The 25210-nt window shown below is 36.0% G+C and overlaps 1 protein-coding gene across 4 annotated transcripts in view; it reads left to right on the forward strand.

The window, feature by feature from the left end:
- ACBD6 (acyl-CoA binding domain containing 6) overlaps positions 1-25210 on the forward strand; it is a 199940-nt gene that overhangs the window by 55196 nt on the left and 119534 nt on the right. For all 4 annotated transcript variants that reach the window (XR_016039600.1, XM_088845295.1, XM_088845294.1 and 1 more), the window contains one exon: positions 12328-12410. Coding sequence is in view for 3 of the 4 variants with exons in the window: in XM_088845295.1 (XP_088701421.1) it covers positions 12328-12410 (83 nt within the window). In the remaining variant the exon portion in view is untranslated. The remainder of the gene's footprint in view (positions 1-12327; positions 12411-25210) is intronic.

Below are 25210 nucleotides of genomic sequence, written 5' to 3' on the forward strand. Positions count from 1 at the left end.
ACAAGGATAGGCATACAGGATGAAGAGGAGATTGGGTTACAGTTTTAAATAGGGTAGTAGAAGTTTTGTGTATTGCGAAAGGAGGCATTTAGACTTTAAATTGGTAAAGGAGTGAATTGCTTTGTGTTTTTGTTCTTTTCCACTATGGTTTTTTATAGGGTACTGAATATAGTTCTCTGTGCTGTACAGTAGGACATTGTTGTTTGTCCATTCTCTGTATAGTTTGCTTCTGCTAAATCCTAAACTCTCAATCCAGTCCTCCCCCACTCCCTCCTCTTGGCAACCACACATTTGTTCTCTGTATCTGTGAGTCTGTTGTTAATGTATTTTTAAGAATTTTTTTCACCTATGTTAAATGAGAGCAGTTATCTTGTATTTTCCTTGTTTGTAGCACTCTTGCCAGGCTTAAGTGTCAAAGTTATTCTGGTTTTATAAAAAGAAATGGAAAGTGTTCTCTCTTTTTCTGATTTCCCGAAAAGTTTGTGTAATACGACTAGCATTATTTCTTATTTGAACGATTGAAAGAATGTAATAGTGAAGCTATCTGAGGTTTTCTTTGCAGTAAGATTTTTGATTAAAGATTCAATTTCTTTATTAGATACAGAACTATTCAGATGTTCTATCTCTTACTCAGCTTTGGTAAATTGTACTCATTTTATGAGAAATTGGTCTATTTTTTCCAAATAATTTATTTGGCTAAAGTTGTTCATAAGATTTACATGTTAATTTTTGATTCTTTAAGATATGTACTAATGTCCCTTTTTCATTCCTAACGTTGGTCTTTTGTCTTTTATCTTTTTTCATCATTCTTGCTAAAATTTTTCTAATCCTCTAAAAAAAACCTAGTGTTGGGCTTTATTAATTTTTCTCCATGAACATCTGTTTTCTATTACATTGACTTTTCCCCTTATTTTTATATTTCTTTAGATTTTCTTTAAATTTAATTTTCATTCTTTTTGTAGCTTCTTGAAATGGGAACTTATATTACTATGTCCCTTGGGAATTAAAAAATAATCACTCAAGAAGAAACTTATTAAGGATAAATATCCAGAAATATTCTTAACTTTTAGTGGATTCTTTGGCTTTACATTTGAGGGAAAAAAAAGAGGAATTTGTTCATGTTTTATCAAGCAGCATGTTGATGAATGAAAAGAAAGGCTCAAAATAAAAATTTCCTTGGCCTATATACCACTACTCTTCTTATTTAAGTAGAAGCTAAAAACAGGCAGACAGTTTATCTCTGGACTGCAATACATGGAGCATAGAAAAATAAAGAAGAGTTTCCTCAGAGAGTATATTTTAGATCCCCTATAATAATCACAAAGTATCTTAAGTAACAGTCTCTGACCCAAAATATATTGCAAAATAACATCAAGGAGGAATGAATAGGAATTTTTTCTTCCGGTTATCTGAGTTGTTCACTCCTTTACCATTTATAGAGGCCATATTCACTAAACTTGTCTTGCCTTATCAGTCTCTCTACCTCTCCTTCATGAAATCATCCATCTTATTAAGATGGTTGAATGGAGGCAAAAGTAATAGAAAAGAGAATGAAATGGAAATTCATTTAGTTTAGCCATACTAATCTATTCATTTGTATATTTCCATTCATACTTTCTGTCAAAAATCATTCAGGGTTATTGGAATTCTGGGAAGATGGCAGCCCATGTAGCATGGTTTCTGAATTTTCCCTAATCCTTAGAAGAATAACTAGGATAGCATAACCAAAAGCTCTTGGGTAACAAAACTAGTTGGTCAGAGACACTAGGGACAGACTATCAGTAGTTCCCTGATAGCTCAGCTGGTAAAGAATCCACCTGCAATGCAGGAGACCCCGGTTTGATTCCTGGGTTGGAAAGATCCCCTGGAGAAGGGATAGGCTACCCACTCCAGTATTCTTGGGCTTCCCTTGTGGCTCAGCTGGTAAAGAATCCACCTGCAATGCAGGAGACCTGGGTTCGATCCCTGGGTTGAGAAGATTCCCTGGGGAAGGGAAAGGCTACCCACTCCAGTATTCTGGCCTGGAGAATTTATTGGACTGTAGATAGAATTCATGGGGTTGCAGAGTTGGACACGACTGAACAACTTTCACTTTCTTCTTCTCTAAACAGCTCTAAGATTTGTGTAGCATTGGCATCTCTGTAGGAGGAAGCAGAAGGAAACACTAGTGAGTCTGTCTGACCTGAGAATGGCAGAAGCCTAAAATTGCCCCTAGGTGAAGAGTATAGGGGTTCATGGTAAGGTTCTCTAAGCTGGCTGGAGCTCGTGAGTTCCAGAATGAACCAGCCAAAATTCTCTTTCCAGTACAAAACCTCACACTGAGAGAAATCTGCAGAAAATTTGATCAAAGTCAAGCAGGACAAGGACAATGAAGACAAAAGGAAAGAGAAACCAGATAAGAGTGGAAGAGGGGACCAGAACCAAGTGATCTTGAAAGTATCCTAGGGCCAGATTTTTAATTCATGAAAATAACAGAAAAGGGAGTTATATACCCAAAATGCTATCCTGATTCACATTTCTGTCTAAAAATTCAAGAACATTAATTTCATGTAAAGATGAGTAACAGGAAGGATTATGGTTGAAACTTATACAAAATTACTATAATTTAGAATTTTATTTTTATCTTATGATATCCAGAAGCTATATTAATGTTTAAAATAATAAAATCATGCTAGTATTTTTATAGGTCTTGATAGGATTGCAATATTGCTTTCCAAAAGATTAATATCGTTTTACAAGAGCATTAGGGCCATTAACTTAGTACCTGTTTCACTACAATTTTACCAATTTTGATAATTTTGTTATCCCAAGGGAATTAGCTTAAAATCTTTTGCTCATTGTTAAGTTAATGTGCATTTTTATAAAATGATTATGAATGCTGAATTTTTTTTCAAGTAGTGATATGACATTACTAATATTTATGTGTATGTATGTAAATAAACTCCTGAACACCTGTGTTATTTCAAATACTAATTGTTGTCTGTGTATAACGGTGGTCTGTACATCCATTGAATCTTAATGTTTTTTAACCTATGACATCATAATAAAGAAAGTTATAATTTCTCTATAGTATGATAAATGCTCTATTCAGAGTAATTTTCCAAAGAACATTTAAATTTAAATCGTGACCATTGTTACATTTCTAGAAAGTTATAATATCCTGAAGGTAATTTTTTTCATCATTGTAAGAGTCATTATTTTCTGAATTGCTAAGACAGGAAACAGCCAATTATAGTACACCATCAATTTTAAAACCTATCCATAATTTTATATGTATTTATAATTTTAAGAGAAGCTAAGATGAAAAAACCTAGATTTATGGAGTTTATCTTTCTTGAGGAATTTTAAAGTATTACTGTTATGAAAAACAACCAGCAGTATTTTCATGGTGAAGTTTTTTTTAAGATGCTCTTAATGACAGGTAATAGCTAAGGTGAGATTAATATTCTTACTTTTGTATGTGAAAATGAATAACTTCCTGTTTCAGGGAAAAAATTACAGTGACTGCCTTAAAAGGATTATTAGGAAAGTGTTCTTTCTAAGGGCTTATAACTATCTTTTTGGTCTACTTGATTAAATTGCATGTAGTATACATAATAAATCAGCCTCAGTGTTAAAGAGTTGCATGTTTATTTAAATTTTAAAGTTTCCTTTTGAACTGAGAAAGTATTTAAGAATCTTTTAAATATACACTTGAGATAGAATGAAGTTGTAATTCAGAATATTTGGTAAGAGTTTCTAAAGTAGCTTAGAGAGGGAGTATAGTGTAATAGAAAGAGCATAGTCTTTGGATACCACAAGATCTTGGTTTGGAACTCAGTTCTACACTTACTATAGGCATTGGGTATTTCACCTCTCTTCAGTTTTCTGATCTGTAAATGGAGATATATTTTATCAAATTTAAAGCAGTCATTTATTGAGTTTTTAATTATAAATTATGGTTATGTTTTAAAATGGATGGTGTACTATAATTAGCTGTATTTTCTGTCTTAGCATTACAGAAAATGGTGGTTCTTATAATGATGTCTTAGATTAAATGAGGTCAGTAAAAATATCAGTTTTCTAGATTGTTTTGAAGTTGGAATTAGATAACATATGAAAGCGTGAAGCGCATGGAAGATACTCCTTAAGTCCTAGTTTCCTTTTTCCTTTTTCTTCACGACAGGGTTACTGCTTGGTTTGTTTGGGGATTTGTTGGTTTACAAGGAGAATCAGAATTTTAAAGCTCTTAGATAAAGATTTATGGTTCCATGTTGTTTGTCACCACATCAAAATATCTTATATCTGTGTTGCTGGGACATTTTCACTTTGGGGAAATGGCCATTTTGTGACTAATAATGATTATATCAGTTAACACTTATGTAGTGTCTGCTTTGTGCTGGACACTGTTCTGTTTTACACATATATTTTAAATCTTGAAAACACCCAAATGAGATAGATACTATTACTTTTATTTTTATAAATGAGGAAACTGTGGTAGAGAGATTAATACTCAAATTCCTATAGCTGGACTCATAAGCAAACTGATAGAAATGGAAACCAAGAAAGGTAGCATGTGGAATCAGGAGACCCCCTTCTTGTACAAATCAGCCGGATAATTTTTGAAACAGTTATTTTTCAGATAGCAAAGAGTTTCACAGGGTTTTAAATCTTTACCCAGCAACTGACTAAGGTAGAATCTGAACAAGTGATAAAGATTCGGCCTACAACTTATCCTTTCCCCTTTGAGTGAAGGAGCGTTTCAGTGTCTCAAATAATATAGTCTGAGGCAATAGAAGAATTGGCAAATTTTATCCTATTGGCTGCCAAATTGGAGTCTCTTTCTTTAACTGCTGATGCAACATAAAAATAACTTAATGGATTTTGAGTAGAGAGAAATGGAATAAACTTCTTAAGCCTCTATGAGAAGCATTTCATTGGAGTGGAAATTAAGAGGGTAAAGTAGCCAGAGTTTAGCCCATCTTATAGATGAAGTGGATGGAGAAGAAAACTAATGCTTCTTTGGCAGCTTTATTCTGAATTCAATCTGATAATGGCAGATTATTTTTAAAATATTATTTTTGCCTAAAATATAATTTTCCACCCCACCCTCCAAAAATTGTCACCAGCATTCTATGTGCTTTGTGCAGTTGCATCAGAAAAAAGAATTAATCCCAGGAATAAACATATTTAGAATGCACTATAGTCAAATTTATAGAATCAGTTTTTCCCCTAAAGATTTTAATTAAAATTATATTATGCTTTATGTACAAAGGTAATTATTATACCTTTGTTTATCAATGAAAAAGTGAAAATATCTAAATAGACAGTTGTCAGATAATGGTTAAGTAAATTATGGTACATTACTTCATGGAATATTATGCTTTTTTTAAAAAATATTTTAGGGACTTCTGCTCTTGGGCATGGTGGTGTAATAGGGACGAGATTTACCTTTTTGTCTAAAACAGGAAGAAAACAAGACACAGTAGTCGAAATAATGATTTTCAGACATTGCACTGAAAGTAGCGAAACTTAGGAGAGAAAGTAAGGCCTACAATTTCCTCACCTTATTGTTTGGGAGCAGTTTCATTGCAGGGAGGGGGGATCCAGAAGAGATTGGCCACCTTGCAAACTTGAGCAGGAATGAATATACAAGGCCAAAAACTAGAGAAGATGTTCTCACATGGAAAGGGAGAGTTCCAGAGATCTACAGAGCAGTCACTCTGGCTGAATACTAATCTGTGTATGTGTGAGAGGAAACTAACAGGCTGGAGAGTGAAGTACAAGAAAGCAGCAAGCTGAACAATTCCTGGAGTTGACATACAACTGAGACTATTCTGTTTCTTATTGGTCAGAGTAGAAAGAAAATGTAATATATGGGGCATATGATAGAGGTCTCTGAAAGATTTCATTTCAGTGCTGGGGCTAAATTAAGCTCTAGATTAAAGGCTGCTCTTCCCTTGCCTTAACGAAGCTTAAAAATGAGCCTTGAAAGGATCAAATTGATTCCATGTAACTGAATTAATGCCCACACAAAGTCTAACAGAATTTAAAGGAACACAACAGAATCTAGCAAACAAGAGTGAAGAATTTACAGTACCTATCTTATAGGAAAAGTCTTTCGAGCATGCAAAAGTAGAAAGAAAATATCCATAAGAAGGAGAAAAGCCTGTCAGTGAAAGCAGACACAGAAAAGATAGAGATGAAAAACAGCCATTATAAATATATTCTATATATTCAAGAAAATAGAGGAAACATGAACACAATGGAGAGAGATATGGAAGATACAAAAAGACCCAAATGAATTTTCTAGAGATGGGGATTAATATTTGAATGAAAATCACATTGGAAAGACTTAATAGCCAATTAGACATTGCATAAGAACAGATCAGTGAACATGAAGATGCAGCAAATGAAACATAAAAATGAAGAACAGAGCGTAAAAAGACTGAACAAATATAATTGGAATTCCATAAAGAAGAGAAAGAGTGAGAGAAGACAGAAAAAAAATGTAATAAGTAATGGTTGAAAATTTTAAACATTTGACGAAATCATAAACCAGAGCGTTTTAGCCTTCCTGACATTTGGGGCCAAGTAATTCTTTGCTATGGAGGGCTCAGCAATTCTGCTCCTATGTATGAACCCAAAAGAATTGAAAACGGATATTGAAATAGTTGTACACAAATGTTCATAGCACCATAATAGCCAAAAGGTACAAGTAATCCAAATGTCCATCAACTGATAAATGGATATAGAATATATACCTATACATTAGAGTATTACTCAGCCATAGAAAGGAATAAAATAAATAGAGGTGGTGTTATACAACATGGTGAATGTATTATACTAAATGCCACTGCTGCTGCTGCTGCTAAGTCACTTCAGTCGCGTCCGACTCTGTGTGACCCCACAGACGGAAGCCCACCAGGCTCCCCCATCCCTGGGATTCTCCAGGCAAGAACACTGGAGTGGGTTGCCATTTCCCTCTCCAATGTGTGAAAGTGAAAGTGAAGTCGCTCAGTCGTGTCCGACCCTTAGCGACCCCACGGACTGCAGCCTACCAGGCTCCTCCATCCATGGGATTTTCTAGGCAAGAGTACTGGGGTGGCTTGCCACTACATTGTATATATTTTAAAGATTGCATTTATTTTTGGCCACACTGGGTCCTTGTTGTTTTGTGTGGGCTTTCTCTCGTTGCATCAAGTAGGGGCTACCCTTAGTTGAGGTACATGGGCTTCACATTGTGGCGGCTTCTCGTTGCTCTCTAGTTGCTGAGCACAGGCTCTAGGCGCATGGGCTTCAGGAGTTGAGGCTCAGTAGTTGTGATGAACGGGTTTAGCTCTCCTGTGTCGTGTGGAATCTTCCCGGACCAGGGATTGAACCCATGTCCCCTGCATTGGCAGGCGGATTGTTATCCACTGTACCACCAGGGAAGTCCTCAATTGTATATTTTTAAATGGCTTATTTTATGTTTCGTGAATCTCATGTCAATACAAAAAAGAAGAAAAAATAAAGACTTTTGAGACAAACAAAAGCAGAGATAATTCATTGCTGATTGACATGCACTACACTAAAGGAACTTCCTCAGGCAAAAGGAAAAGCATATCAGAAACTTTTTTCATTTTAAAATTTCTTCAGAAGATAATTGAACTTCCAGTTTCAGCTTTGACATTTGAAGAGCTTGGAAATCATCTCTCCTGTCTTCAACAACAACAAAAATATGACCAAACTGCAAATCATGGACTTTGTTAGATTCATCTGAGATTTTAGCTCGCAGGGCAAAGTTCCACTCTCCAAATGTTGACAGGTGAATACATAGAATCACACGAGACCTACTTGTTAGGAACAAAAGCTGTTTGAACCATAAATTGGTATGAACCCTTAAATGGTAATTGATGAATTGCTGCAGGCTGAGTGTGGACTAGCTCAAAAGCTAAAAACTTCCAGGGCCTCAGGCTTAGGAGGTGCTAGCCCGCCCCCCTCCAGTTTATGTGGGTTTTTGACCCCCAGGGCCCACCACATTCTTTTGGTGAAGATTGGAGAACAATCTTGTGTTTTCACACAGAGGAGAATATAGTTAACACTGTTGAACTTTATACATAAAAATGGTTTAAAAGGTAACTTGTTTATTTTTATGTTTTGCAAAAACTAGAATTGTTTTAAGAAATGGGCTATCAAACCATGAAAAGACATGAAAGAACTTAAAATGCATATTGCCAGGTGAAAGAAAAGATTACATACTATATGATTGCAACTATATGATGTTCTAGAAAAGGTAAAACTATGAGGACAGTAAAAAGATCAGTAACTGCCAAGGCTTCAGAGGGGGAGAGGGATGAATAACTGGAGCATAGGAATTTTATGGCAGTGAAACTATTCTGAATGATATTGTAATGTAGATGCATGTCATTAGACATTTGCCAAACCCATACACAATAAAGAGTGAGCTCTAATGTAAACTATGGATTTTAACTAATGAAGTGAAAGTCGCTCAGTCGTGTCGACTCTTTGTGACCCCATGGACTATATACAATCCATGGAATTCTCCAGGCCAGAATACTGGAGTGAGTTGTCATTTCCTTCTCCAGGGGATCTTCCCAACCCAGGGATCAAACCCAGGTCTCCCGCACTGCAGGCAAATTCATTACCAGCTGAGCACAAGGGGAAGCCCCTTATTATTTTAACTTTTTATTTAACTAATTTTTTTATTTTAACTGATAACAATGTATTAAAATTGACCCATCTTTCATAACAGATGTACTACACTAATGTAAGATGTTAATAGTAGGGGAAAATTGGGGGAGAGAGGTATATGGGAAACCTCTGTACCTGCTGCTTATTTTTCTTTAAACCTAAAACTACTCTAAAAAATAAAGGCTATTAACTATGTAAAAAAGAAATATACTGATCTTTTTCCAGTACCATATAATCCCTAATTACTAGTATGTATTTTCACAGCAAATAATTGCCAAGCAAACCACAGGTATCTATTGTAATTTGCCTCATTAAGAGTTTCAGTGAATGACACAGATAAAAACTGTGATTGTATTGTGAGCAACTGTGTGTTTTTGCTTCTAGTCTTGCCCCCTAAAATACATTAATTACCTCTAGCAAAGGACATAAACACCTAAGTTCTCTAACATTTTAAGCATACCTTCACCATAGGGGCTTTGTAATAGCTGTTCCCTATTCCTGGAACAGTTTCCCCTAGATAACTGCAGGACTCACTTGTTTATTTCCTTTATGTCTTTATTGAAATGACTTTCTCAGTGAGGCCTTCCCAGACCATCTTATTTAAAATTCTAACTATCTTCCCCACACTAATTTTTTTTCTATAGCACTCATCACTTTTTTAGAAAACTTTTAAATTTTGTGTCTCACTCAGACATGATTTTGGTGTGTTTATTTTGTACCCTACAACTTTTCCGGATTCATTTATTACAACTAGCAGATTTTGGGGGGAGGGAGTATATGTTTAAGGTTTTCTGTATGTAAGATCATGAAAGAAATGGAAATACCAGACCACCTGAGGGGCCTCTTGAGAAACTTGTATGCAGATCAGGAAGCAACAGTTAGAACTGGACATGGAACAACAGACTGGTTCCAAATAGGAAAAGGAGTACGTCAAGGCTGTATATTGTCACCCTGCTTATTTAACTAATATGTAGAGTACATCATGAGAAATGCTGGGCTGGAGGAAGCCCAAGCTGGAATCAAGATTGCTGGGAGAAATATCAATAACCTCAGATATACAGGTGACACCACCCTTATGGCAGAAAGTGAAGAGGAACTAAAGAGCCTCTTAATGAGAGTGAAAATGTTGGCTTAAAGTTCAACATTCAGAAAACTAAGACCATGGCATCCGGTCCCATCACTTCACGGTAAATAGATGTGGAAACAGTGGCTGACTTTATTTTTCTGGGCTCCTAAATCACTGCAGATGGTGATTGCAGCCTTGAAATTAAAAGACACTTACTCCCTGGAAGGAAAGTTATGACCACCCTAGGTAGCATATTGAAAAGCAGAGACATTCCTTTGCCAACAAAGGTCCATCTAGTCAAGGCTATGGTTTTTCCAGTAGTCATGTATCGATGTGAGAGTTGGACTATAAAGAAAGCTGAGTGCCGAAGAATTGATGCTTTTGAACTGTGGTGTTGGAGAAGACTCTTGCGAGTCCCTTGGACTGCAGGGAGATCCAACCAGTCCATCCTAAAGGAGATCAGTCCTGGGTGTTCATTGGAGGGACTGATGCTGAAGCTGAAACTCCAATCCTTAGGCCACCTCATGCGAAGAGCTGACTCACTGGAAAAGACCCTGCTGCTGGGAAAGATTGAGGGAAGAAGGGGACGACAGTGGATGAGATGGTTGGATGGCATCACCGACTCGACGGACATGGGTTTGGGTGAACTCTGGGAGTTGGTGATGGACAGGGAGGCCTGGTGTGCTGCGGTTCATGGGGTCACAAAGAGTCAGACACGGCTGAGCGACTGAACTGAACAGTGTCTTTTACAGAACAAACATGTTAAATTATACTCTATACTTAGTTCTGTCTCTTTTTCCTTTGGTATCCAATTTTTTCATTTCTGATTCTGTTATTCATTTAGCAAGCATTTAAGTATGTTTCAACTTCATTCTTCTAATGGAGTATGTATTTAGAATATAATTGGATTAAATAAATTCTCCCTTTGGATTATTCTGTTTTAGTATAAGGGAAAACATTCTCCATCCTGAAAATTCTTTGCAGCATTTATTCTCCAAAAATGATCCTCAGAGAAGACAGGGAACTGGAATTTGCTTTGTGCTTCTTTTTTTTTTTGCCAGCATCAGGCTATTGTACTCTATATACTTTATTATTTAATCATGATGGTAGTTGTTGTTTATGATACTATACTTTTGTTTCTGTCCTAAGTTGATAACTGACACTTTCATCTCAACAGTTTCCACCATTTCTTAAAACTTTAGTTCCCTTAATGATGTTAAGAACTGACAGAATACACTGCCTTGAGGAGCTTTTTCTCAGTGCTGTGATTCACAGACCAAGAAAAACAGACACATAAAAAGTAACAGCAATGAAGCAAAACCCCTTCTTTAAAGTAACGGGCGAAAAAACATGTATAGGGTCACTGTCTGTATTTTTCAGAGGCAAAACAAAAGTATGTAATTTTAACTCTAAGATGATACTTTTGTTCAGATTTTTAATTTTTGTTAGGTGTCCTGCCTAAAAACTATAACTATTGCGAGAGACGTGGGCTTTTGAACAGGTTGTAGTTTGATCTTTAAGACAATAATATTACAACATCCAAGTTCACTGCTTCCACATACGTGTTTTCAGTTCAGTCGCTCAGTCGTGTCCGACTCTTTGCGACCCCATGAACCGCAGCACGCCAGGCCTCCCTGTCCATCACCAACTCCCGGAGTCACACAAACTCATGTCCATCGAGTCGGTGATACCGTCTAACCATCTCATCCTCTGTCGCCCCCTTCTCCTCCTTCCCTCAGTCTTTCCCAGAATCAGGGTCTTTTTCCAGTGAGTCAGCTCTTCGCATGAGGTGGCCAAAGGATTGGAGTTTCAGCTTTAGCATCAGTCCTTCCAATGAATATTCAGGACTGATCTCCTTTAGGATGGACTGGTTGGATCTCCTTGCAGTCCAAGGGACTCTCAAGTCTTTTCCAACACCACAGTTCAAAAACATCAATTCTTCTGCGCTCAGCTTTTTTTGTATATGTTTTGGAAGAATCTTATTTTTAAGTTTATCTTAACTCTCTGCTTTTTGAGAACACAGAGTAACAGAGCCTACTAAAACTTGATTTTGGAAAATGTTTCCGTATGTTTACTTTTTTTTTTTTTTAGATCTCAACCTCCGCTCTCCCTTCTTGCCACCTAAAAATATTTTATTTTTTATGGTTAAATTTTAACTTTTATTCCAGCTTAGTTTCTTATTTGGGAACTTTCTTTTTGTTAATTTAGATATGATTTTCCTGATCACATTCAGGTCTGGTATTTATATTTCATATTTGTTTCCATTTTCCACACTGAATGCCTGTGTTTTTTATAGTGGAAATAGCTAACGTAATCAGCTAGGGGAATGGCTTTTAGATGGCTCCAGAAGGCCGTAGTGGAATAACCTTAGCTTGCTAGAGAGTATTCGTTCTGCTGGTGTGATAACCTAAGCATCCTCTTGCCTTTCTGATGCCATCCTAAAATTGTTATTTAGGGACTTGGAGAAATGGTGGATCATCACATACTTAGTGTTCCTTAGCAGAGTATTATTTTGTAAGGCTGTAAATGTACACGGCTTTAATTCATGTGTCTTTTTTCCACCTCTCTTCCCCTTCTCCCCGCTACAGTCACCAGAGAAGAAAGGAAAAGAAGCAAATACAGGTTTTGGTGGGCCAGTTGTTAGTTCTCTCTATCACGAAGAAATCATCAGGTAAGTTCTCTTCTTGTCTTCAATAATAGGAGTATATACATATATGTGTATGTGTTCATTTAATCCTTAAAACTTTCATCTGAAGAACTTTTTCTTAACATGAAACTGATTTGGTGATATCTCTGGAAGGATAATAAATGGCAGGAAATAAATTTTTATGTGTATACTTTTCAAAATCTGTGTCTGAATCAGTGTCAAATAATAACCTTTCTCCCACATAAGTAGCTCATAGGGCAAGGTTTTGTGTCTCAAATCTAAAGCTATGGATTTTGGTTGTTGTTTTTATTAGTTTTCCTCAAACTATCATTATTTCTTTTGAATACTTTAATTTTTGTAGTTTATTTACTCCAGTTTTAAGTTAATCATTTTGGAGTGTAAAATGGCACACTGTGGAGGACAGTAGGGAGGTTCCTCAGAAAATTAAACAAAGAATTATCATATGATCCAGCAATTGTTTCTGGTTCTGTAGCCACAAGGATTGAAACTGAATTTCAGAGATATATTTGCATGCCCATGTTCATAGCAGCACTGTTCACAATAGCAAAAGGTAGAAGGCACCTAATTGTCCATTGATGATGAATGGATACACAAAATGTGGTATTACATATAAGGGCATATTACTCAGCCTTAAAGAGGAAGGAAAATCTGACACATGCTAGAACATGGATGAACCTTAAGGTCACTGTGCTAAGTGAAATAAGCCAGTCACAAAAGGATAAATACTGTATGATTCCACTATATGACGTATCAAGAGCGGTCAAATTCATAGAATCATGGTTGTCAGGAGCTGGAGGGTGTCAAAAATGTGGAGTTGTTTATTAAATGGGTGTAGAGTTTTAGTTTTACAAGATAAAAAACTTCTGGACACTGGTTGCACAACCATGTGAATACACTTAACACTACTAAGCTGTGCACTTAGAGACGGTAAAGATGATAAATTTATGCTATGTATTTTTTAACAAAATTTAAACGTTTTTAAAGGTCATTTTGTATTATTTAACAAAGGTTTCGACTTTTATACATTATGTATAAATTTCTTGGACAATCATTTTCTTTATTTTTGTGTGTGCTTATTTATTTTTTTTTCTTTTTTTTTTTTTATTGGAGGCTAATTATTTTACAATATTATATTGGTTGGTTTTGCCGTACATTGACATGAATCCACCCCGGGTGTACATGAGTTCCCCTTCCCTGAACCCCCCTCCCACTTCCCTCCTCCCCTTATCCTCCCTCTGGGTCATCCCCACATACCAGCCCCGAGCATCCTGTAACATGCATCGACCCTGAACTGGTGATTCGTTTTACATATGATAATATACATGTTTCAATGCCATTCTCCCAAATCATCCCACCCTCACCCTCTCCCACAGAGTCCCAAAGACTGTTCTATACATCTGTGTCTCTTTTGCTGTCTCATATACAGGGTTATCATTTGCATCTTTCTATATTCCATATATATGCATTAGTATACTGTATTGGTGTTTTTCTTTCTGGCTTACTTCACTCTGTGTAATAGGCTCCAGTTTCATCCACCTCATTAGAACTGATTCAAATGCATTCTTTTTAATGGCTGAGTAATACTCCATTGTGTATATGTACCACAGCTTTCTTATCCATTCGTCTGCAGATGGACATCTAGGTTGCTTCCATGTCCTGGCTATTATAAACAGTGCTGCAATGAACATTGGAGTACATGTGTCTCTTTCAATTCTGGTTTCCTTGGTGTGTATGCCCAGGAGTGCGATTGCTGGATCATATGGCAGTTCTGTTTCTCATTTTCTTTAAACACTGTGTAAATCAGGAAAAAAATTTGGTCCTGCCTTAAAGCAGGTGACACATTCTTCTAAGATTGTTGCTTTACAAGCAAAAACACGAAATTGGAACTTCTGATGCTCTTACCCTTTCTGCATTATCTGAACTTTACTTTTCTTACTTATTAGCATGAAATAAATGAGCTGTAATTTTCATGTGGAAATTGAATTTTTCTAAATTGAAAGGAAATATCTATCTTCAGAGAATGAAGAGGAAGTTGTACCAAAATTGTATGTTTCACTCTTTGAAAAGAGTTGTTGACATTATTTACCACATAAAGAAGTAATGATAAGAATTTCCAGGTAGCATTCTAGAAGGAAAGCTATTGATACCCCTATGAATCAAAAACTTTAAATGCTCATAGTTCTGGTTAATGACCAGATTCAAAACTAGGCGTCCTGTCTTGAATGTATTTGCATAACAAGCACATTGTTTTTACTTAGACTAAATGTTTGTTTGGGATGAGATAGTGGAAGCCTGATGGAGATTTGAGGGGGATAAAGATAGCCTTTTAAGAAAGCTACTGACCTGGAGTACATTTTGCCACCATGATTCTTTTGAGGTACTGTGAGGACACTGAGAAGCCTTTACAATTTTGAGGAAGCACAGTTGAAGAAAACATTTTCAGAGTTTAATTCCTTCTTTTCCTTTACCCTTATAGATTCAGAACATATTTTGGGGGTTCTTAGTTTGTATATTATGTACTTAGAGCTTCTGAAAAAATGGCATATTAGAACCTTAACCCTACTAGTCAAATTTATTAAATGTTCAGATTAAGTCAGTAAATCCTTAAGAGTCATTTTCTAGGAGGGATGGTTAGTCATGCTTTCTCTGTGTGAGCATAGTCTTGTTCACACCTTTGTTGTAGCATTTATGACATTATGCAGCATTGGATTATACTTTTAAAACATTTATCCTTTCTGCTGGACTTTTAGTCTTCGGAGAGCACACATAGCATTTTATCCATCTGGGTATTCTCAGTAACTGGGGAAGTTCCAAGAACTTAGTAGGTACAGAGTAGAAGTGTCCAGTGCTTGGGAAGTATCCACAGCTACTTCCCCCGCAGAGCTGAGAGTTTGGTGACTGTACTCACACCCATCATAAAGTGCAGAGCTGCTGGTTTGGTTTCCTGTGACATGCCCATCCTCACCTCTTCTTCTAAAGAAATGTACAGGCCACTTTCCTAGCTAGATAATAAAATGGATATTGTTTCTAAACTTTGTTTTTTTTTTAAATCACTATATTTAACTTTCTAATAATATCAATCACTTATCTATAAATAGTGATTTTTATTTTGTATACGGATTTCCTTAAGGGCTCATTTTTCAAAATGACACATTGAATACAGTTTCTTTTGGAATATATAGTGACATGACTGATCACAGTAGCTCTGCAGAACAGAAAGCAAATCAAATGTACTCCAATTGATGTGAGAGTAGATATGTGGGTAATTAGAATATTCCTAAGATACAGTTAAAATGAGCTGGAAAAGTTAACCTACCTGCCTATCCTCTACCTAATTCCTACAGAAGTGACTCTTAGGTTTAAGTCAGTGTTTAGAATTTTGATCATGAGAAGCAATGATAAAATAATGTAGCTTTATTTTCAAAAGGTAGAAATTTTAATTCAACTCGGCACACATCTATTATGAGTCTAAATGAGACAAAACATTGTGGGTATTTGTGCTGCTTCTTCATTTTTGAATAGTTTATTTTTGGCATCTATATGTGAGTATGTTTAATAAACCTTATTGATTAATTGAGTGAAATATGAACCTCTGTTATTGGCAAAACTTTTAGTCTGGCCTTATTTCATTGTTATCTAAGTATTAGTCTTTTTATGATAGGATTTAAATCTTTGTATTCTGGAACATATTGTTAAGATACGAAACAGTAAGGAATATGAGTGTGAGAGAGCCATTGAAAGCCTTCCTTTTAATTATAAACAGTAATTTTGTTACTACTACAGCAGATCAGAAATCACAGCAACTAGTCATATTCTTATTTTAGAGAATTTATCCTGTAATGTAACAGAATTCCAGTATAACAAAGTAGATTATGATAAAAACTACTATATACTAAAACATCGGGTTACTCCATTAAAGGACTAGAGTAGTCCCTATCGTTTCTTCAGTATAAGAATGCAGTTGCTTTCTTTGATTTCTTTCATCAGTGTTTTATAGTTTTCTATATGTAGGTCTTTTGTTTCTTTAGGTAGACTTATTCCTAAGTGTCTTATTCTTTTCGTGACAATGGTGAATGGAATTGTTTCCTTGATTTTCTTTCTGTTTTCTCATTGTTAGTGTATAGGAATGTAAGGGATTTCTGTGTATTAATTTTATATCCTGTAACTTTATTCATTGATTAGCTCTAGTAATTTTCTGGTAGTGTCGTCAGGGTTTTCTATGTAGAGGATCATGTCTTCTGCAAACAGTGAGGGTTTTACTTCTTTTCTAATCTGGATTCCATATCTTTCTTTTTCTTCTCTGATTGCTGTGGCTAAAACTTCCAAAACTATGTTGAATAGTAGTGGTGAGAGTGGGCACCCTCGTCTTGTTCCTGACTTTAGGGGTTATGCTTTCAATTTTTCACCATTGAGGATAATGTTTGCTGTGGGTTTATCATATATGGCTTTTATTATGTTGAGGTATGTTCCTTCTATGCCTGCTTTCTGGAGGGTTTTTATCATAAATGGATGTTGAATTTTGTCAAAGGCTTTCTCTGCATCCATTTAGGTAATCATATTATTTTTATCTTTCAATTTGTTAATGTGGTGTATCACACTGATTGATTTGTGGATATTGAAGAATCCTTGCATCCCTGGGATAAAGCCCACTTGGTCATGATGTATGATCTTTTTAATATGTTGTTGGATTCTGTTTGCTAGAATTTTGTTGAGGATTTTTGCATCTATGTTCACTAGTGATAAGGGCCTGTAGTTTTCTTTTTTTATGGCATCTTTGTCTTCCACTGTTGGTGGGAATGCAAACTAGTACAGTCACTATGGAGAGCAGTGTGGAGATTCCTTAAAAATTTGGAAACAGAACTGCCATACGACCCAGCAATCCCACTGCTGGGCATACACATCAAGGAAACCAGAATTGAAAGAGACATGTGTACCCCAATGTTCATCACAGCACTGTTTACAAAGGCTAGGCCATGGAAGCAACCTGGATGTCTATCAGCAGACGAATGGATAAGAAAGCTGTGGTACATATACACAATGGAATATTACTCAGCTATTAAAAAGAACACCTTTGAATCAGTTCTGAGGCGGTTGAAACTGGAGCCTATTATACAGAATGAAGTAAGCCAGAAAGAAAAACACCAATACAGTATATTAACGCATATGTATGGAATTTAGAAAGATGGTAACAATGACCCTATATGTGAGACAGCAAAAGAGATACAGACATAAAGAACAGACTTTTGGACTCTGTGGAGAAGGTGAGGGTGGGATGATTTGAGAGAATAGCACTGAAACATGTATATTACCATATTGAAGTAGATCACCAGTCCAAGTTTGATGCATGAAACAGGGCACTCAGAGCCCGTGCACAGAAACAACCCTGAGGGATGGGAGGGGGAGTAGGTAGGAGACGGGTTCAGGATGAAGGACACATGTACACCCATGGCTGATTCATGTCAATGTATGGCAGAAACCACCACAATATTGTGAAGTAACTAGCCTCTAATTAAAATAGAAAAAAAAAGAATGCAGTTGCAACAGTGAAAATAGGCTACTTGTTGAAGTTTATGGAGTCAAATTTTGCTTGTACTTTGGTGAAATTTATTATCTGGTGTTTCATTTTTCTAAGAGAAAATTGTTCTTTAATTGAGATTAATTGGTTTCTTGGCAGAATTATGTTCAACTGAGGTAAAAGTGACAGGAGGAGCCCTTTTATAGTTTTAGAAACATCAAATGATAAACTTGGATGAAAGGAAAAGCTTTCTTCTATAGAACCATTGTTTTTTTTTCTTTAGAACCACTGTTTTTTTAAAAGAACATAAAAATGTATTTTGAATGTGTTTTTGAGTACTTTAATATATAAACTTCTAATTTTTTCCCACATTTTTGAAGATTAGGAAAATTATTACCTAATGATCCCATTTACTAAGGCTTGGGCTCCAATGTTGTGGCAGTTTCCTGACTAAAATTCATTGTAGGTGATAAGTTAAGAGCCCATTTTAGTTTTATTGTAAATGTTTCTGAGCCAAGGGCCACTGGGGCCAGTTCTGAGCTTGTTCCCTGCCTGTTTTGGTTCTGACCTTTATTTCCACTCTGTCACAGAAAGTGACAATATAATGTCATAGGTACAGATCTCTGTGTTAATATTCCACAGCCCTGAAACCAATTTCTCATTCTGAAGCTAGTTCATTGTTCTATAGTATACTGGAGGGGATATAAGGTGAGGCTAATTAAGTACAAAAAATTATGGAACCAAATTGCTGGAATTCAAATGCTGGTTCCATCGCTTTTTAGCTCTGTGACCGTGGGCAAGTTATTTATCTCTAAAATGGGGATGATTATACTCCCTTTCTCATATGGCATTTTTGTGGAGTATATGAATCCTAGAAGAGCATGTGGCACAAAATAGGTTACTTTGTAACTATTAGTTTTATTAGTATTGTTATGAACAGAGTCCCCCCAGGAGAGATCCTGGGCACAGGACTGATGGCAGGAGCCAAAAACACATGTCAGGACCTAACTATGGAGTTAGGTACAGGTTGTTTGCTTTTGCAGAGGAAAACGACAAACCAGAAGGGAGAGATCTGTGTTTGGAACTATAGAAACAAGAGAGTAACAGGTCTTGTGACTCACGGTTACTCTAGTCTTGAGATCAGCTGTGTTTCATTTAAACTGCAGACTGACAGAAAAAGCTCTAAGTGTAAGGCTTTGCAAAGAGTGTAATGCTTCTGCAGTGCATATACTGACTCACTAACAAGTAATCACTTTCAGTGACTTGTATAATTGAGAGGGTTTTACCTAGACGTTGGCACATAAAGTGAGAAATTAGGGCATGATTTAAAAATACAACAAATGAAACATGTACAATATCCAACCCACCCTGCAATAAGATTTGATCTTCCTTGTTATATTCTGTAGTTTGATGCTACATAATCTGTCAGAATTTTATTAATCCCACTTACACAGACAGCCATCTGGACCTTCGCTAAGTAAGACCAGACCAGTATACAACTAAAATGATTGATGGGCTCTGAAATTGATTAGTTGTTCTGTGAGACAAATGAACTGTTTTGGCAGAAAATACCAGAGGTCACTGCAGTGGTCAGACACAAAAGCCTGTAGAATTATAAAGAGATGCTTTCATCATTGACTTATAAAGTTAAAATTTTTAAACTATAATAGATTCTGAAAATATTTTAGAAATAGTTTGTCATTAGTTGCTCTCTAGACCTGATTCTAAAGTGGTAGACTGTAAGTATATATATATATATATATATATATATATATATTTTTAACTAGAATAAAGGTGCAAATGCTTTCATTTTGTGTTTCTGGTGAAAATATGAACTGGAATAAAACTAATGTAAAAGCCAGTCACTTATTCATAAATTGTACTCTAAAATTTTCCTGAAAGAGATGTGATTGGAGAAAAAGCTACAGCATATATGGTTTTATTATAAGTGATTTGTAAAACCAAACAGTATGAAATTCCATGTAGTTATTTATTCAAAGCTTCACATTGTTATCAGCTTTTAACAAATCTGTTTAAGACTGTGAAGCATCCAGAGTGTGCATTGCACATATTTTGTACTTAAAAAGTTGAATATTTGAATTTTTATGCTTTCAGTAGGCTACGTCACTCTGGGTTAATACTGTCCCACTGATATCACTGCTGTTAGCACCAAAAAGATTCTCCTGGTAGTTAGTAGAGAAACTCTTCCCTATTTCACTGTGTTGCCTAGGATCAACATTGTGTTAACACTTTGGTGATAGGTGATAAATTGGATGACATATGTCTTGTTACATTCTGCTTATTCTTTGAAGACTACACAAGTGTGTATAGGCAAGTGGGCAACTCTCCCTTGAGAATGTGATTGCTCAGAATGAACTTGAGTTATGGATTTATTCAGCCTGTAAAACCTCAGCTGGCATAAATAATTGAGAAAGCAAAGGTTTGTCTGTGGTGCATACCTCAGGGACTCATGGCTCCCTTCCTCCTCTCTACCTCCCTTTCTTATGAAAATGAACCCAGTTGCACTCCTAGATAATAACACACCAAGCAATTAAAAGCCATGGGTGGCTGGAGAGAGGAGAAAAGGTTTAGTTAATGAGCTTTTCCTCTTCCAGTGCCCATGAGAGCCTCAGGAATGACAAGGCGATTAAAGCGAAGAGATAATTATAGATTATGTGAAAATGGGTCCCTTGGGACGAGCAGGTCTTGACATAAACAGTAACTGTTGTAAGAGTCTCCTGGCTCTCATATTCACCCTTTTCTTACATGCTGTATTTAGCTCCTGTGTGCTCAGTGTCATGATGCCAACCAAGCATATAGGCAAGTCCACCTGTTTGCAGATCAACAGCCCTTTCTGAACAAGAGGTCATTCATCAACTAAAACCATCATCTTCTCTTCCTCTCCGCCTCTCTTTCTTTTTCCTTCCCCTCATCCTTTCCCCCACTTTGTTCTTTTGCTGTCTCTCCCTTCTCCTAATCTTCTTCTCTCTTTCTTATATCCTTATCCATATGTAGTACCTTTGAAATGCTAGGCACTTAGTCTTAAGTCCAACAAAGTTTAGTGTGTGCGTGTTTTTGTGCATGCTCACAAGTATAAAGACACATTAGTTATGAATGTGCTATGTCTATTATAATAAAAGCTAGTCATATGTATTATAGATGATATAAATAAATGTTTTCTTCTGTTAAATGCATTACAGATATATTAAAGAAAGATATCTTTAAAGTGTTAGCAAAGATGTCAGTTTTGTGTGATAGACAAAGTCATCTTCTCATTGAATTGTTATCAGCTGTTCTCTCAATGCTGAAAGCAAGCAATTTTGGTTCATTTCGTTGCTTTGCAATTTATGAAGTCTTTGCTAATTGCATTGTATATATTAATAAATGCTGGTGTTTATTGAAGTTTGAATTCTGTATAAAAAAGACATTATTACATGATTTACATGGTTCTACTTTTTAATTTTTACCTAATACAAAATTTTATATATTCATTAGATAAATATTTTTAACAGTATATCATGTAAAGTATGCCATTCCTAGGCCTAGACATTGGTCTACCCTATCTCTTTCTCATCTTCTAACACATCAGAAATTCTGTTTCTTCATATGCAAAATAATTCAAATTCATGTGCCTCTCATTATCGCCGCTATCACACCTTTTGTATTAACATCACTATCCTACATCTCTTGGCCAGGACACTACAGAATGATTTCAAACTGGATTCCTCACTTCCCTTGCTGTCTCCTCCAGATTTATACATCAGATCTCCAATCACTTTCCTGCTTAAAACCCTTTAATGATTTCCCGTAACACTTGGGATAGAACTTTAAAGTCCTTAACCTGTCTTGCAGGGCCCCTCCTCATCTCATCTAATGCCCGTTTTCCCCTTCCCAGTTGCTCACTTTGCTCCAACCAGTTGGCCCATTTTATTTCCTTGAAGGTTCAATTAATATTTGTTGGGTGAATTGATTGAGAGTATTATATGAGAGTATAAAAAATGATTCCACCTTACAACATATGCTAAAATCTTAAGCTAGTAATAATGTCAGCTAACATATTTTGATCACTTATTGTATGTTAGTAACCATACCGCATGTGTTTTATATATATATTATTCCACTTAATCTTTAGAATGATCCTATGTCATGTAGGTATTGTAAATATCCCTGTTTTACAGATGAGGAAACTGAGGCTCAAAGAGGTTAGGTTACTTGCCCAAGGTCACAGGGTTAGTAATTCTGCTCTTAAGTGCTACACTGTATTGCCTTTGAGATGTTTGAGGAATCATTGTAATCTCCAATTACTGAAATTGAATTTGATAGTTGTTATTATATTAATATAGTGAGTATCTTCAGTTTACATTTTTTAATTAAATTTCTTTTCCATTTAGTGTTTTTAAAAATGTGCTTCACTGGTATAATTAGAGGCTGTAGTCTTTCATTTATCAATATACTGATGATGATGTTTCCCTTAGATTAATTGTTTTTATTGATTTTAGACTTACCTTAATGGTTGAGAATGTAACTCATCTCTGTAGCCAAGAGATTCTATAGATTTTTCTGATGTGGGCACTGGTTTTAGAGGGATTGATCAGAACTGAACTACATTTTTCTTATGGACACTTAAAGTATCAGAAATTTTCAATCAACTTTTTTAGAGTTAAGCAGATTTTAACAGGTGAAAATGCAATTTTAGTAACTAGTTTTTTTAAAAAAATATAATTTATACCTAAATAACCTTTCCAGTATAACAAGTTATCTACAAGAAGTACCTGGGGCATTGATCTCTTCTTTGTTATTGTTTGCTTGAAAAAATATGAGAAAAATATGTTAAAAATGTAAGTTGTTTCATTTGAAGGGACTCTTATTTATTTTATTTGAGACTTTTAATAATTTTCTGGTCCTAGAACTAAATACACGGCATATATAACCCAGTCAGAAAATAGTTACTACTTGGTGCAATGCAGGAGACCCAGGTTCGATCCCTGTATCAGGAAGATTCCCTGGAGAAGGAAATGGCAACCCATTCCAGTATTCTTGCCTGGAAAACCCCATGAGCGGAGGAGCCTGACAGGCTACAGTGGTCGCAAAGAGTCGGACATGACTGAGCGACCTCACTTTCTTTCTTTTCCTTTTATTCTGTTCTTCAGGATCCTTTAGTCACTTAGCTAGTTTGTCAGTATATTCTTCAAACCTAGGTTGTAATGTCAGCTCTTCTGTGATGCCTTCTTTGCTCATCTTTGGTTGAGTGGCCCACTCCTTGCTTTGGGCCTCTATAGAATATTGGGTTGGAGCAATGATATTTGAAAAACCTCTGCTGACGTAGTTCCTAGGAGAATTTTGGAAGACTGTTCCCTTTTATATTTTTATGATACCTTCTAAAGTGTTTTTTAATAATTTTTTTTAGCTGTGCTAGGTCTTCATTGCTGCATGTGGGCTTTCTCTAGTTGCAGCGAGCCTATTGCCTACTGCCTATTTGCGGTGTGTGGGCTTCTCATTGTGGTAGCTTCTCTTGTTGAGGAGCCTGGGCTCTAGGGTATGTGGGCTTCAGCGATTGCGGCTTGAGGGTTCAGTAGTTGTGGCACACAAACTTATTGCCCTGTGGCATGTGGGATCTTAGTTCCTGGACCAAGGATTGAACCCATGTCCCCTGCATTGGCTGGCGGATTCTTAACTGCTATACCACCAGGCAAGTCCCAGCATCTAAAATTTTTATTTAAAAGTTTAAATAATTGCAAAGGGCATAATTTTTGACATTTTGTAAATAATGGAATTTTAAAATAAGCATTCTTTTAGATGCATCCAACAGAATCTAAATACTATAACAACAATCCATTTTTTAAATGTATTTAATTGGAATATAATTGCTTTACAAAGTTGTGTCGGTTTTTGCTGTATAACAGTGTGAATCAACTATAAGTGTACATATATCCCCTCTCTCTTGAGCCTCCTTCCCATCTGTCTCCCCCCTCAGGTTATCACAGAGCACCAGGCTGAGCTCCCTGTGCTATACAGCAGCTTCCCACTAGCTATTTTATACATGACAGTGTATATATGTCAGTGCTAACTCCCTTCTTGCCCGCTGTGTCCACATGTCCATTCTCTATGTCTGCATCTCTATTCCTGCACTGCAGATAGGTTTGTCAGTACCATTTTTCTAGAAAAAATGGTGATAATCCATTTTTTTAAAAACATGAGCATGCTACCATTGAGGAAAATTGGGAAAACAGTAACAGCTCCCTGTATTATTTCTTACAGCTACATGTGAATCTTCAGTTGTCTTGAAATAGAAAGTTTACTTAAAAATAAAATTCTGATCTTGATTTTAAAGTATATATGTAAGGTCTTCTTTGTGTTTTCATTCATTCAATAAATTTTAATTATCTATTGGAATACTGTTTTAAAATCTGATTGCCAGTTACTTGATAAATACAATGAGCTGAAATATTTACTGAATGTGTCTATTAAATAGTTAGATATCTGAGTTTATCCCATAAATGTGTTTTTTAATTCTATAAGGTCAATGAAAAGTAAATGGACTTTAGATGGCTCGCAATGAAACCTAACTATCTGAAATAGTCTTTTATGTAGAAAGTGGTGCAGATAGCATTTTTAGGCGTGAGCAAGAATCTCGTCTTCCTGTGACTAATGAAAGACAACCATACTTAAACATCATCCCTCTTGTCCATGAGTATGTGCCCTTACATTTCAAAAGAATGTCAAAGAAAGTGTGTGTGTGTGTGTGTGTGTGTGTGTGTGTGTTTTCATTCAGATAAATGTATTTCCTGTTAATTTTAGGAAATTTGGAGTAATCTCAAGAGAGTCTTGCTGTCTTGTGCTATGGATAATGTGGGACATTCTTGGGGGTATTCATGAAAATAACTCATACTCATCTGTAGAGGATGGATATGATAATTTTATCACATTCAGCAGAGAAAAGGAGAAAGATAACTGGTAAGCATCAAAAGAGAAGATAAAGTGAGAAGATGTAGAAGGGCACTAACATTTTTTAAGGCTCTGCTATATTTGGTTTGCACATGTCTTTTCATGTAAGTACAGAGGAAAATGTCCTGTGGAAGAATGCATTAACTGGGAAATACAGAGGAAACAGAATTAGATTTGTATATTGTACATAATCTTGTTGGGGGCAAGATACAAGATACACAAAGATGTTGCTGCTGACGTTTCTCCATTGTGACCGCTAGGTGGTGACATTGTATAAAGACAGCTTGGTTGCTGGCAGCTAGTCAAACATGCATGGCTTGGTGTTAGATAACTCTATTTAAAA

This window comes from Moschus berezovskii, chromosome 17 (assembly GCF_049115385.1).
Source record: "Moschus berezovskii isolate FMDL1 chromosome 17, NW_MosBer_1.0, whole genome shotgun sequence".
NCBI classification, from domain to species: Eukaryota; Metazoa; Chordata; class Mammalia; order Artiodactyla; family Moschidae; genus Moschus; species Moschus berezovskii.